This window comes from Leuciscus leuciscus, assembly GCF_965113295.1.
Source record: "Leuciscus leuciscus genome assembly, chromosome: 13".
In the NCBI taxonomy this organism is placed as follows: Eukaryota; Metazoa; Chordata; class Actinopteri; order Cypriniformes; family Leuciscidae; genus Leuciscus; species Leuciscus leuciscus.
In genome coordinates, this window is record NC_138737.1 from 15,171,901 (window position 1) to 15,185,879 (window position 13,979).

At 36.3% G+C, this 13,979-nt stretch overlaps 1 protein-coding gene and 1 long non-coding RNA gene across 2 annotated transcripts; one reads left to right on the forward strand and one right to left on the reverse strand.

Moving 5' to 3' along the window:
* The first annotated feature begins 1,293 nt into the window (after nt 1-1,293).
* Nucleotides 1,294-12,304, forward strand: arih2 (ariadne homolog 2). Its single transcript, XM_082188628.1, has 15 exons — nt 1,294-1,452; nt 3,618-4,048; nt 4,156-4,223; nt 5,256-5,328; nt 5,814-5,955; nt 6,066-6,187; nt 6,981-7,090; nt 7,206-7,323; nt 7,451-7,501; nt 9,405-9,426; nt 9,518-9,669; nt 10,464-10,607; nt 11,240-11,308; nt 11,409-11,516; nt 11,613-12,304. The coding sequence occupies exons 2-15, from the start codon at nt 3,824-3,826 to the stop codon at nt 11,682-11,684; spliced, it is 1,476 nt and encodes a 491-aa protein (XP_082044754.1). The 5' UTR covers nt 1,294-1,452; nt 3,618-3,823; the 3' UTR covers nt 11,685-12,304.
* On the reverse strand, nt 11,901-13,856 carry LOC309512918. The gene is made up of 2 exons (XR_014211216.1): nt 13,708-13,856; nt 11,901-13,051 (listed from the first exon to the last, which is right to left on the reverse strand). It is a non-coding gene; the product is annotated as an uncharacterized lncRNA (long non-coding RNA).
* Nucleotides 13,857-13,979: the final 123 nt, after the last annotated feature.

Sequence of the window (13,979 nt, forward strand, 5' to 3'; positions counted from 1 at the left end):
ATTTCTGCAATATCTTTATATGGCAGACGTAGTATGAGTATAATGGTAGTATGCTATTTGAATTCAGTCAAAGTTCCTGTTTTAATAGGAAATACAGCAACACAGGAAAGAAAGTCCTGCGATTTCATAACGTCTTTAATAATGAACCATGCCCAACTATCTCTAATGCCACACAAGAGTACCGAGTATATCCCATCATTTTCAAGAACTCCAATGTACGTTAAATTCATAAGATATTACATGTTGATTGGTAGTAAATGTAAAGTGTTGCCTTTTTGTTCTCTGTGCTAAGATGAGTATGTGTATTTTGTGAATGTTTGCAACTGCTTTTAATCACTTAATTAGATTAAATTACGATTCTCAGTACTGGCAGGAAATGACTGAGGTGCCCTTGAGCAAGCCACCTAACCTCAAATCGCTCCCCGGGAGCAGCAGTGGATGGCTGCCCACTGCTCCGGTTGTGTGTGTGTGTGTGTGTGTGTGTGTGTGTGTGTGTGTGTGTGTGTGTGTGTGTGTGTGTATGTGTGTGTGTCTTCACTACTCACTGCTCCTAATGTGTGTGCACTAACTTGGATGGGTTAAATGCAGAGGACAAATTCCGAGTATGGATTACCATACTTGGCCTTCACTTCATGTCACTTCACTTCAAAATTAAATTGTGCTGTCTGCTACATATAGGGACTACTAAACAGACATTTTAAACTTCATTTTAAAGTGGAAAATACTGAAAAGTTGCACAAAGATTGCAAGTGTGGGTACTAGGACAAGAGTACCAAGCATATCCCATCATTTTCAAGAACTCCAATGTACGTTAAATCCATTAGATATTACATATTATTTGGTAGTAAATGTAAAGTGTTGCCTTTTTGTTCTCTGTGCTGAGATGAGTATGTGTATTTTGTGAATGTTTGCAACTGCTTTTAATCACTTAATTAGATTAAATTACGATTCTCAGTACTGGCAGGAAATGATGTTGACTTTAAATGCATATAAGTTAATGTTGTGAACTACATACGTACAATAGATAACACGCGTTATCTACATATTTCTATAGATTTTTTTTATTGTATCTTTAATGTTAAAAAAGCAGCTAGGTCTTAAAGCATGTGCTTTTAATGATGTTTGCCTTTGCACTTACAAGCACGTTGCACATTATAAATCAGGTTTCTTGTTTTGATGACCTACATTTGCATTAGCGCACGCGTGTGTGTGTTTGACTGCAAGTATGTATGTCAGTTTTGAGTATGTGAGCTCGTGGCCCCTCCCCAGTAACAGGAGTCTGCTCACTGTGGAAAACAGCCTCACTCGAACACGGAAGTGACGCCGCTCTAGAATCCCCCCGTACTTCCGATCTTCAGCTCTGCTGAGACTCATCTAAGCGAACGGATCGGCTCTCTGTCCCAATATCTCTCTTCAGCCAGCGTCGAGTGGCGACCCGACACGGTCCGGCAGGTGAGTAAAGTCAGTATGTTGGGTACGACGAGGGGCTTTAAACGATCAGAGCAGCGGCTTTATCGAGCGAACAAAAATGGCCTTGTTTACATACGAATCCCCGAGCTGGAGTGCGCGCTAGCGGATGATTGTTAATAATGCCTTTAAAACGATATTAAACGATCTGTGCATTCGCTTAAACAAGTTTAATTTGACTATATGCGCTTCAAACTGCGGGATATGTGTATTGAAACAGTAAATATTAAGAAGGAGAAAGCGGGAGAAAGGACTCTGCGCATCGATCGGTTTGCTGTATTTATGTGCAGTGCTGATCTAGAGTAGCAACAGCTGGTGCGGCCCGATTCATATGGAGTAAACAAAGCAGAAACCGTTCTGTCCGTACCGTGAGTTTGCAGTATTTGCTCACCCCCACCCGACACCTACGCACTTAAACCATGATCCCTAACCCAGCTGAGTGTGATATTATGCGTGCCACTCAGCGCCGCACGCTATTTATAGTCCCGGGTGGAATGTGGGGGATAGACGGTGCCCGAGCGTGTGGGACCGGGCCAGGTCGTCCCATGACTGTGGGGTTCCAACCAATCCGGTACCGGACCGGACAGCTGCGGCCGCTCACCGACCCCGTGCTCACGTTGAGTCGAATGTGCAGTGATTGTTTATTCAGTTGGAATCGGTGACAGTCATCACATCAGCAGGCGCGCGCGCACACGCAGAGCTCTGATCTCTATGATCATCTGACGCGCGGGCACGCGGCCTGCCCTGCTCCTGCTGTCCGGTTGGACTGTGTCAGTACACCGTGTAATCCGTTAAAACGAAGCACTAAGCCGCTCTGCATGCGAGTTTATGATTGTCTTACGCTCAAAGAGATTCTTGGTGAAGGTTAATTCGGAGACCTACATATACAAGTACAACCTTCAGATAGTTTCCACGGTGTGTTGATTGTAAATAATGGAACAGCTCCTTGACCAGTGGTTCAAGCTTAGTATGTGTCATTGAAATTGAGTACACTTGCAAGGCCACTTTTACCATTTAAATTCTCTCTTGGAAGTAACTACCAATCCAAGTTTGGACACAACTACCCACTCATTATTATAGAGTGCAAAAAAAAAAACCCCATCCCATTCATTTAGAATGATAACTTAAATCTTTAAAGACAGACGTACTACGAGCTTTTTAATCGATAGTAGGCTACATGATTTTGTTGAAGCTGTTAGTGTGCATTATTTCAACGTATTTAAAAAAAAAATTGTTAAACCTTGGAATTCCGGCTGAAAAACGACATTACCCATGATTCTGCCGAGAAATATCCAGCAATCAGAGATTCACGACAAGCACCAAAATAACAAAATATGTATGTCATTAAATCAGGATTTGTAAATGTATGAATATTAAGTTTTATTTGATTGACTTTTGCAATGCTTCATGGGATTGCAGTTCTTTTCCTCATTAAAGCATTACACAGTCTCACATTTGTCTTTTTGTCCAATTTATTGCTTAAGAAAAAAGTTAAAAAAATGTTAATCACCTTGTAACTGGTTGGTTTGGTTCATGGCTTATTAATCTAATGAAGACTTTAAATATCCCTATTGGAAAAATACTTCTTGTTCCAAGGCGGCGGCTCAGTGGAATACTTGATTCTGATTAGTCGATTGCTGGATTGAATATCAATTATTCTTATAAATATTTAACAAGTAACTAAACAAGCTTTTAAAATAACTCTAATCAGTATTTCATGTCCCTGTATTTACGCAGTTGTATAATTATATTATTATCTGTTATTATCGCTCTGATAATGTACAGTCAGATGGTCATTATCACAAAACAAATACCAAAAATACCAGGATTCGGATCGGAGATTGAGTTCAGTGTTCCTGGATGCTTTCTTCTCACTTTATGAAATCATTTAAACTCAAATAAATATTTCATGTCATGTCCATTCATTTATTTGGGATAATGGGGAAAGGTACAGTCAACCAGTAATTTTCACAAAATAAATACCTTTAGGACAACGGCAGACTGTCTGAATAAATAAAAAAAGATAGGTTTGTATAGAAAATCATAGAACCATTGACCATTTAACCATAAGCTTTTAGACACTATAAGATTGTGAGAAATTTGATATAAATGATAGTTACCAAATAATGTGTTTTTGTTTTCTCTTTCAGTATTTTTTCTCTGTCTGAGCTCATCCCTCTCTCCAGTTCCTCATGAGTGACGGGGAGTGTGATTTCTTTTGCTTTTTTCGGTGCTGCTAAAAGCCACAGGCCCCCCTGGGATTGGTGGTGCAGTCTGGGGCAGAGAGGAGCAGCTCAGTAGCTGCTGATTAGTGGAGAGCAGCTGTCAGTCAGGGAAAGGTCAGGCCCAGAGGGCTATGTCTGTGGATATGAGTAGCCAAGCCTCAGACAGTAACGAGGAATTCGAAGATGATGAAGACATCGTAGAGGGCGACATCCCTGATTATTATGAAGACCTTGATGGCGACGTGGCGGTAGAAGAACCATTTGACCCGGAAAAGTACCAGTTCAATTGCTTGACATACAGAGATAGTCAGAAGGTACTAAGTGAGGAAGTCAACAATGTAGCCACTGCCCTGAAGGTGAGTGACAATGTTTAGTAGGATTAGTGTTGTGACTGACAATATTTAGCTGTTTATTTATATCTTCCCAAACTATAAATGAAGACTAATCCTTTCTCTCCCTTTAGGTGTCACCAGCTGTAGCCAAACTGGTCCTTGTACATTTTCACTGGCAAGTGACTCAAATACTCGAAAGGTAATTAAGTGCAACAAAGCATGCACACACAAATATGCACACTTGGGTAGTTGACATGAAAAGTTGATGATAGTGGTGTGATATTCTATACTTCATCTAAAAATAAAAATTTCTTCTTTTTTTTATCTAAAAATGTTTTTTTTTCTCTAAATTATTTAAACAAATGTTTTTCTAATCTTTGTATAATTACTAATGCTATTTTATGACATCTGAGAGACTACACTACCGTTCAAAATTTTTTTCAAAGAAATGTAACACTTTATTTTACAGTGTCCTTGTTACATATGTTACATGTACAGTACTTACCATAGTAATAACAGTAAATTATGGAAAATTAAATGCAACTAACCCTAAACCTAATTGTACCCTAACCCTATAGTAAATACATGTTGTTAATTAATATTACTCCGTACTTAAATATATAATTACACTGTAACAATCACACCTTAAAATAAAGTGTAGCCGAAGAAATTAATACTTTTAATCAGCAAGGACGCATTGAAATTGAAAATGACAATAAAGGCATTTATATGTTACAAATTATTTCTATCTTAAATAAATACTTTCTGTTTATCAAAGGATCCTGTAAAAATGTATCAGCATATTAAAATGATTTCTTAATAGTCATGTGACACTGAAGACTGGAGTAATGTTTCTGAAAATTCAGCTTTACCATCACCGGAATACATTGCCTTTTAAAATATTAAAAGAGAAAACAATTATTTCAAACTGTAATATTTTACTATATTACTGTTTTTACAGTATTTTTTATTAAATAAATGCTGCCTTGGTGAGCATATGGGACTTAAAAGCATTTAAAAAAATCTTACCATCTCCAAACTTTTGAATGGTATTGTATATGTAATGTCACCGCATGACTAGGTGAACAGGAAAAATACTTTCAGGTCATTTAAAATGGTGAAAATGCAGCTTAATACTGCTAAAATAATCGCTACATTCAAAAAAAAAAAACTAAACTAAAATCTTGACGTGAAAATAAAGTCTGTCTCAATATTTTTCTTGTGTTTGAAGGTATAAGTCCAACTCTTCGCAGTTGCTCTGTGAAGCCCACACCCAGCCCACAAGCACCTGCAGATCTCTCACTGTGAGTTCCCATAATGTGTCTTTACTCATGACAACTGCCATTTAAAGCTCTGTTTTACATTGTTAACATTTGGTTTCTTTCAAAACCCCTTTAAACTTCAGTTCCAAGACACTCTTAACTTTAAAATGCAATGTTGGGGCGATTAAAAATGTGCAACTTGAAACCTGTTCTTTGTCAAATTGCAGATTGAATTGAGTATGGTGTGTGTGCAGTGTACAGTCATAAAGTTTTTTTTTTTTTTTTGTGATAATGACCAGCTGTCTGTACTTTATCCCGCTTCTTACACGGCTTGCCAAATCAAAAACGGACATGAAACATCGCTTCAAGTTGAATTTATTTTATTATATGAGACTGAGATTTGAAATACAAGAAACCAACACAACTATGAAAAAAATGGTTGTCTGGGACAAAAGTTGATTATACTGTTTTCAATCATTACTGTATCTTAGAAGTACTTCCTTCTCTTGACATGTCTGTGTGTTCAGGCTGGGACGTCACTGCAGTGTGGGGTGTGTCTGCAGCTGGTCCGGAGAGACTCTCTCCTCTCTCTACCCTGTCAGCACTCCTTCTGCAAGGCATGCTGGGAGCAGCATTGCACTGTACTTGTCAAAGATGGTGTGGGCGTAGGTGAGTATGCACGTGCACATACACACATTGAGCACAGTGTGTGCAGTATGTATTGCTGATTAGAGCGACCTGGTTATCTGATCTCCTCTATGGATTGTGTTTGTCTATAGAGATCTCCTGCATGGCGCAGGAATGCTCTCTTCGCATACCAGAGGATTTTGTTCTTCCTCTGTTGCCCAGCGAGGAACTGAAAGATAAATACAGACGCTACCTCTTCAGGGACTACGTGGAGGTGTGTGTCAGTCTAGGGATGCACTGAATGTGTCCGTACCATATCTGTTATCTGCCAAATTTAGAGATTATTTTTGCCTATTTTTATATCTAGATTACTTTGCTTACATCTTACAGTCATCTTTAAGTACATTATATTATTATATTATATAATTATTAGACACTACCAGTCAATAGGTTTAAGAAAAGAAAAGAAAAGGAAATTAATACTTTTATTCAGCAAGGATAAATTAAATTGATCAAAGACTGAAAATAATTTTTTTATATTGTTCTATTTCAAATAAATGCTGGTCTTTTGAACTTTTCATCAAAGCACAACTGTTTTCAACATTTATAATAATAATAAATATTTCTTGAGCACCAAATCCACATATTAGAGTGATTTCTGAAGGATCATGTCAATGAAGACTGGCGTAATGATGCTGAAAATTCAGCTTTACCATCACAGGAATAATATTTATATATATATATATACATAATGTATATGTTTTTTTTTTTACTTCATTTTTGATCAAATAAATTTAGCCTTCGGTTAGAATAAAAAACATTAAAACATATTACAGATCCCAAACTTTTGAACGGTAGTGTGTATTAAATTTTTATGAAAAACATTTAATTTAAAACGATTGATTTTAGTTTTTGGAGTTTTATTTTTATTTTTTATATTGGCCATTCAGTGGTTATTAGTACTTGAAAATTAGTACTATCTGACAGAATTTTTATGACATTTTGAGTTTTAACACATTCTAGAAAGTCACTGATCACTCTTAACCTGCTCATGTTTGTGTCTGCAGAGTCATTTCCAGCTGCAGTTGTGTCCTGGCGCCGACTGTCCGATAGTTATACAGGTGGAGGAACCTCGAGCTCGTAGAGTCCAATGCAGCCGCTGCCAAGAAGTCTTCTGGTATTACACACCATTACACTTGCACACACTCCTCAATTCCTAGCGTAATACATGTGATGTGAAAGAGTGCTCGTGATTGCATGTGCGTTTGGATTGACTGTCCGTCTGGCTTCAGTTTTAAGTGCAGACAGATGTATCACGCCCCCACAGACTGTGCTATCATCCGCAAATGGCTGACGAAATGTGCAGATGACTCTGAGACGGCCAACTACATCAGTGCACACACTAAAGACGTAAGAAAGCACACACAGATACATTTAGGATGGTCAAATGAAGTATATACTGTAGATAGTTAGTTAAGTTTGATAGTTACGATATAATTAATATAATTTTATCCTAATGTTTGGATTTTGTCCACAGTGCCCTAAGTGCAATATCTGCATTGAGAAGAATGGAGGCTGCAACCACATGGTGAATAGTATATTCATTCTTTTCCATTACCTGCACACTTTGTAGTGCACTTAATAAAACACCCAGCATGTCAGAGTACTACTTTATTAGTTTGTCAACTTCATTAGATTTTTTTTGTTTTTGAAAGAGGTCTCTTATGCTCACCAAGGCTGCATATATTTGATAAAATACAGTAAAAACGGTAATATTGTGAAATATTATTAGTTTAAATTGTGATGAAACTGTCTCTAACCACAATACAATTCCTGATTGTTAGTATTACTGTTATATATTTTTTATTATCATTTAAAACCGTATTTGATTACCGTGATAAAATAAAAAAAAACAGTAAATACTGTCCAGCATTAAAGTCAGCATGAAATAGAATCGTGATAGTCTTTTCTTCCCTACTGTGATTTATATCCCAGTGAAACAGCTTCTCGAACAAGAACAAAAAATGTAGGGCGGTACTTGATTTTTGCCATCAAGAATTGGTTGGATCGTTGTGGTTCGCTATTGCTGTGATGTGATGTCATGTGAGTGACAGGTTGTCCCGTCCTCGCACCAGTAAACACTTTTTCAGAGAAGAGATGTTGTTACAAGAGGGAGGGGAAGTTATTTTGATTAAAGATTACGAGGGCAGATTCGTAAAAAAAATTATGTGCATGGATGAATTATTTATAATAAATACTGCAATATTCCATGAAAAGTAAGAATTGTCCATTTGGATTTCCTGGTGCAGCATAGGTTTTGTTTTGTGTGAAAACAAACGGCGGAAGGCAGTGAGAGGTTTTACAGCCTTAATATGACAACAATTACTGAAATTTATGACTGAATGATTATGAATGTATCTCTGAAGGGAACTGACTTTCTTCAGAAAAGTTTTGATGGCTTACTCTTACCTCCATTTACAGCGGTTACCAGGGAAACATCTCAATTAATGCTGTTCCAGTAGGTCCACCTACTGGCAGAGAGTGGATTTACATTTTGATTCAGCCTGTCTGCCCTTTTTGTTTAGAGTAGACCAATGCGAAAATCTGACCTAATTTATATGCAGTTGTGTAAATTTAAACTTCTTGATGGAAAGCTAAAGTGCATTCCAAAAATCGGACCAATTCGGATGAGGTATTTAAATTATTCATGGAGCAGATAAAATGCCTTTAATCATGTAATCAATATAACCTATATCAAATAATTTATCATTTGATCCCTTTTCGTAAAAATGGTTTAAATGCTGGAATGTGTAGTTTATCATTTTATAAAACTTTATTTACCATGTAGAGATAGTAGATAACATGTTTTTTTGCAAGTCACCCAATCAATTTTTTTTATTATTTTTTCCATTTATAATCCGCCCATTGTTTTTGTGAACATTTCTTGCACTTTTTAACAATATCATGATATTGATAACCGTGATTTTGGTCACTATAATCATATGATGAAGTTTTCTCACCATTTAATCTCTTAATTTCAAATGACTGTTTTCTATTTTAATATATTTTAAAATGTAAAAATTCCTGTGATGGCAAATCTAAATTTTCATCTCTCATTATTCCAGTGTTCAGTGTCACATGATCCTTTGGAAATCATTCTGATTTGATGCCCAAGAAACATTTCTAAGTATTATCAATGTTGAAAACAGTTATGCTGCTCAATATTTTTGTAGAAACCGCAATCTATTTTTGGGCTTCTTTGATAAATAGAAGGTTCAAGAAATATATTTTATATCATTTTTTAGGAACAATGTAAAAGTCTTTGCCATCGCTTATTTAATTGAATGCATCCTTGCTGAACAAAAGTATTATTTCTTCAAAAAAATCGTACTGACACTTTTTGAACATCAGTGTATGTTTAGACTGAGAATGTTGATAAAATGGGCATGTTTTTACTTAACATATCTTTTTCTCTCTCTTTCTCTTTCCAGCAATGCTCAAAGTGTAAACATGGTATGTTTTTCCCAGTGATTTTTAGTTACTTGAAATCTCTTTTGAGTAGTAAAGTGGTCTTGATTTGAATTGTATTGTTTTGGCTGTGTAGATTTCTGCTGGATGTGTCTGGGTGATTGGAAGACTCATGGGAGTGAGTACTACGAGTGCAGTCGCTACAAAGAGAACCCAGACATAGTGAATCAGAGCCAACAGGCCCAGGCCAGAGAGGCCCTCAAGAAATACCTGTTCTACTTTGAGAGGGTAAGACAAAAATGATAAATCAAAAATAAATCTCTTTGGGGGAAGAAGAAAAAAAGATAGACCAAAGGCCACTCTCATATAGTGAAGACAGGCATGCTAAACATTTTCTTTGTTCCAAAACCTAGCGAGCTCTTCAGGAGTGATCCTGACACAAAAGGTTGTTCCAAAAAGTAGGCAGCAACATTATAGTTTACTTGTTACAGAGAGGTATCAATAAAATGTTCTAATTCTAAATCTATTTTGAAATGGACTTGTTTACCCAAGATGTGTGCTATCTGTTTTGTTATTCTAAAGAGTAGCATGCTGTTAGCTTAGCAACATGCTAACAGCAAACTCTGTTGAAAGGAATTACGAGTCAAGTCCATTTCTGTGGTTCACACATAGTTGCTGCCTATATAGTGTTCTGTTTAAAAAAGAAAGCTGCCTGTTAGGGAAACAAGAGAGCTCACTAGATTTTGGAACTGAGCTATTATATCATAGTATTTATATTAGTGCTGTCAACTCGATTAATCTCATCTAACAAAAGTTAGTTTTTGTTTATATAATATATATGTGTGTGTGTGTGTGTACATATACATATACAAGCATATGGATTGTATACACACATACATACACGCGCACACACATATATTATATAAACAAAACTTTTGTTACATGCAAGTAATCGTGATTAATTGATTTGACCGCACTAATTTGTTGCAGAAAGCAATTTTTCATCTTAACTGTATTGACAGTTAATTACTTTAAATGTTTATATGCAAGCATTAATCCTTGCATTGTCTGTTTGTGTTCAGTGGGAGAACCACAATAAGAGCATGCAGCTGGAGGCACAGACATACCAGCGGATCCAGGAGAAGATTCAGGAGCGAGTCATGAATAATCTGGGTACCTGGATCGACTGGCAGTACCTGCAGAACGCTGCCAAGCTACTGGCCAAGGTACAGGCTGAATCCAGCTGTATTCCACACCAGGGCTGCATGCATCAATTTAATTTATTTTCTGAGTAAAATTGTGATTTAAAGTGCCATTTAAAAAAAATTACATAAAATAAAGCTTCAGGTTTGCTGTGCTTGTTTTTAAGGCTGCACAATTTGGCCTAGCATTTTGTGATTTTTATATATCTACAGTATATAACTATAAAACATATTTGGTTATTATTATTACTAAATAAAAATATTAAACAAAATAATAGACCTTATTATTTTTATATTTCACTATTTAATATAAATTGAGTTATTGAGTTCTAAATTGGATTTATAACAAGTTTGGTTGGCACATGTTCCCAAATGCACGTTATAAGTGACCTAAACTTACTGTGAACTGAACGGAAAACACAGATCATGAGCTGCTCACATGTTAAAGAACACAGTGCCGCTTTTCACTCTAACACTCTCTGCGCATATATTCATTTAATTAAATCTTAACCTTCACGATTTTGATAATCGCACTAAGCCATATTGTGATTTTGGTTTTATTTGGATTAATCTTGCAGTCCTGTTCTGCAGACACAAGTGTTCGTGCACAAGCGACCGTGTTTCCACACACTCACACTGTCTTTGTTTTCTCTTAGTGTCGTTATACACTGCAGTACACCTATCCTTATGCCTACTACATGGAGTCTGGACCCCTCAAAAAACTGGTAAGCAACTGCGTGAAATGTGTGAATCTCTCATTGAAGATCAAAGATCTCTTTAAGATCTGTCCTTGGTAATTGGAAATCTCATTTTTATTTCCTGTAGTTTGAGTATCAGCAGGCTCAGCTGGAGGCGGAGATCGAGAACCTGTCATGGAAAGTGGAGAGAGCAGACAGTTATGAGAGAGGAGAGCCAAGTGCTAATGATAGAGGGGTGAGAGATGGAACAAAGACTGAAGGAAGCTGTGAACAGGAACTGAAAAATAAAAGCACAAGTTCATCTCTTCTTTTTCTCTCTCTCTCTCTGCAGGATCTGGAGAATCAGATGCACATTGCTGAGCAGAAGAGACGGACGCTGCTGAAGGATTTCCACGACACCTGAACATCCGTCCATCGAGTCCACGTCAAGTTCGCTCTTCTCTCGACTGTCTTGCCCCCTTCTCTCCAAAGATACCCCTCCACTTTTTTTGTCAAAACTACACTGCATCTCAAAATATTTTGTCCATCTCTGTTTTTCTCATTTATAGCATCTCTTTTCAAAGCTGTATTTTTACCCTTTTTGTTAACTTTTTCCTTCATCACTTCCCCTGTTTTTTGGTTTTTTTTGCTTTGTAATCTTTACTTGGCTGCAGGGTTTGAGAATAGCACGATTGTATCCTAGCATTCACATTCACAAACATTGCATTCTCACATCCCCACGTCAGCTGACATTACACACACGACACATGCGCACCCACACACACTCAAAACACTCCACCGAAACGTTCTAACTCTTCTCTTCCTCCTACATTGCTCCTGCCATAACTTCTGCCCTCTATTCTTCTCTCCCTTGCTTTCTTCTCGTGTTTTTTTTCTTTTCTTTGAAAATGGCTGTTGATAGTTAGATCATTTAAAAAAAATCTGAAAATGTAAAAAAATCTGAAAAACAAATGATGCTGTAATTTTCAACGGTTGTACATTAATACAGAAATAGAGTTACTGAGAGAAAGTTTTTAAACCAGACAGTGACTCTTGTGTTTTCTTGTGTACACACACTTTTAAAAATGTATTTGCGCAACACTGCAGTTTTGGGAAGAACAAAAAAATTCTACCAAGGGTACATTTATTTTATTTTTTTAAAGTGTAAGATTGTGATAGTATTACAATTTAAAATAACTTTTCTATTTTAATATATTTTAAAATAATTTATTTTAATATATTTTAAAATGTAATTAATTCCTGTCATGGCAAAGCTGAATTTTCAGCGTCATTACTCCAGTCTTCAGTGTCACATGATCTTTCAGAAATCTTTCCAATATGCTGATTTGGTAGAATCAGCTCACTGAAGATTTTTTTATTATTAAATGATTTAATTTATTATTTTGTTATTAATAATATTAATTTAATAAATTATACCACAATTGAAATGGTTGTGCTGCTAAATGTGTTGTGGAAACTGATTAATAAATCTTTTCCAGGATTTTTTTAATATAAAGTTAAACATTTATTTGAAATAGAAATCTTTTATAACATCAAATGTCTTTACTGGCATTTCTGATTAATTTAATGAATCCTTGCTTCATGTTTTTTTTATCATTGATCCCAGACTTTTCAACGGTAATAATAATTTGTTACATTTATACAGAGCTTTTCTGGGTACTCAAAGTGCTTTACATATGGAAGTGGGGAATCTCCTCAACCACCACCAATGAGCATCATCCTCCTGAACGATGCGAAGGTGCACCAGAACACCCTCCACACGCCAGCTTACTGGTGGAGAGGAGACAGAGTGATGAAGCCTATCAGTATAGTAATAGTAGTATATTGAGTAAATGTAGTATGTGCATTTGAAATGGCATATGCATGTAACCACAGACTTTTTCAACCAGAGTTGCCTGATACCAGAATGTCAGAGCTGCCATATTTGAGAACATCTTTTTTTTATTTTATGCTATATTTTTTAGACATGATTGGAGGTGGCACATTGGCACAAACTGAATAATTGCACATTGGCACAAACTGAATAATTGCACTGTTCTTACATATAATTATTACTATAGGCAAACCATGACCATGAAATAAAACATTTGTTTTTTATAGAAGTGTATAGAACAATAGTGTTTTATGAACCACTTCATGATTTAGCTAATCTCTGAGCACATTACTTCATCTTTTTTTTTTTTTATCAAAAGCCAAACATACACAACAAGGAACAGATGCAAGGTCAAAATTTCTGTTAGAGAAAAAAAATCATTACAAAAATATTCATATTAAAATACAAGGAGAATAAAAGGACATGGTCAGAAATGTATACAAAATGTTTAATTTTACTAACAACCAGTGAAGATTGACTGTTCATTACTTAAATGTTCTAATGAGTTAAATATAAGTAAATGTTGAAAAACATATTTCACAGTAAAAATAACCTTTAAATGTTGTTTGCGTGCTCTAGACTCGAGGGGCATTAGGTGTCCTCGCGCGCTCTCGGGCCTGCATATTCAGGTCAGTTCACTCATGCCAAATAAAGTCAGAAGAAGAGCACAGTGTGCAAGATAAAATTAAATCTTCTGTGCACACATGCGCGCGACATAACGAGAGCCCACCCTCCGACCCTCGTATAAACAGGAAAATTAAACGCGTTTTAGTGAATAAACGCCGCCCTGCTACAGCCCGGAAGTGACGTTCAAAGACACCTTAT

Excerpts from the sequence above, each read along its gene's own strand:
- arih2 (XM_082188628.1), top strand. The coding sequence starts at position 3,824 with ATGTCTGTGGATATGAGTAGCCAAGCCTCAGACAGTAACGAGGAATTC. Across the intron at positions 10,608-11,239 it reads CTGCCAAGCTACTGGCCAAG|TGTCGTTATACACTGCAGTA; the intron begins GTACAGGCTGAA and ends GTTTTCTCTTAG. Across the intron at positions 11,309-11,408 it reads CTGGACCCCTCAAAAAACTG|TTTGAGTATCAGCAGGCTCA; the intron begins GTAAGCAACTGC and ends TATTTCCTGTAG.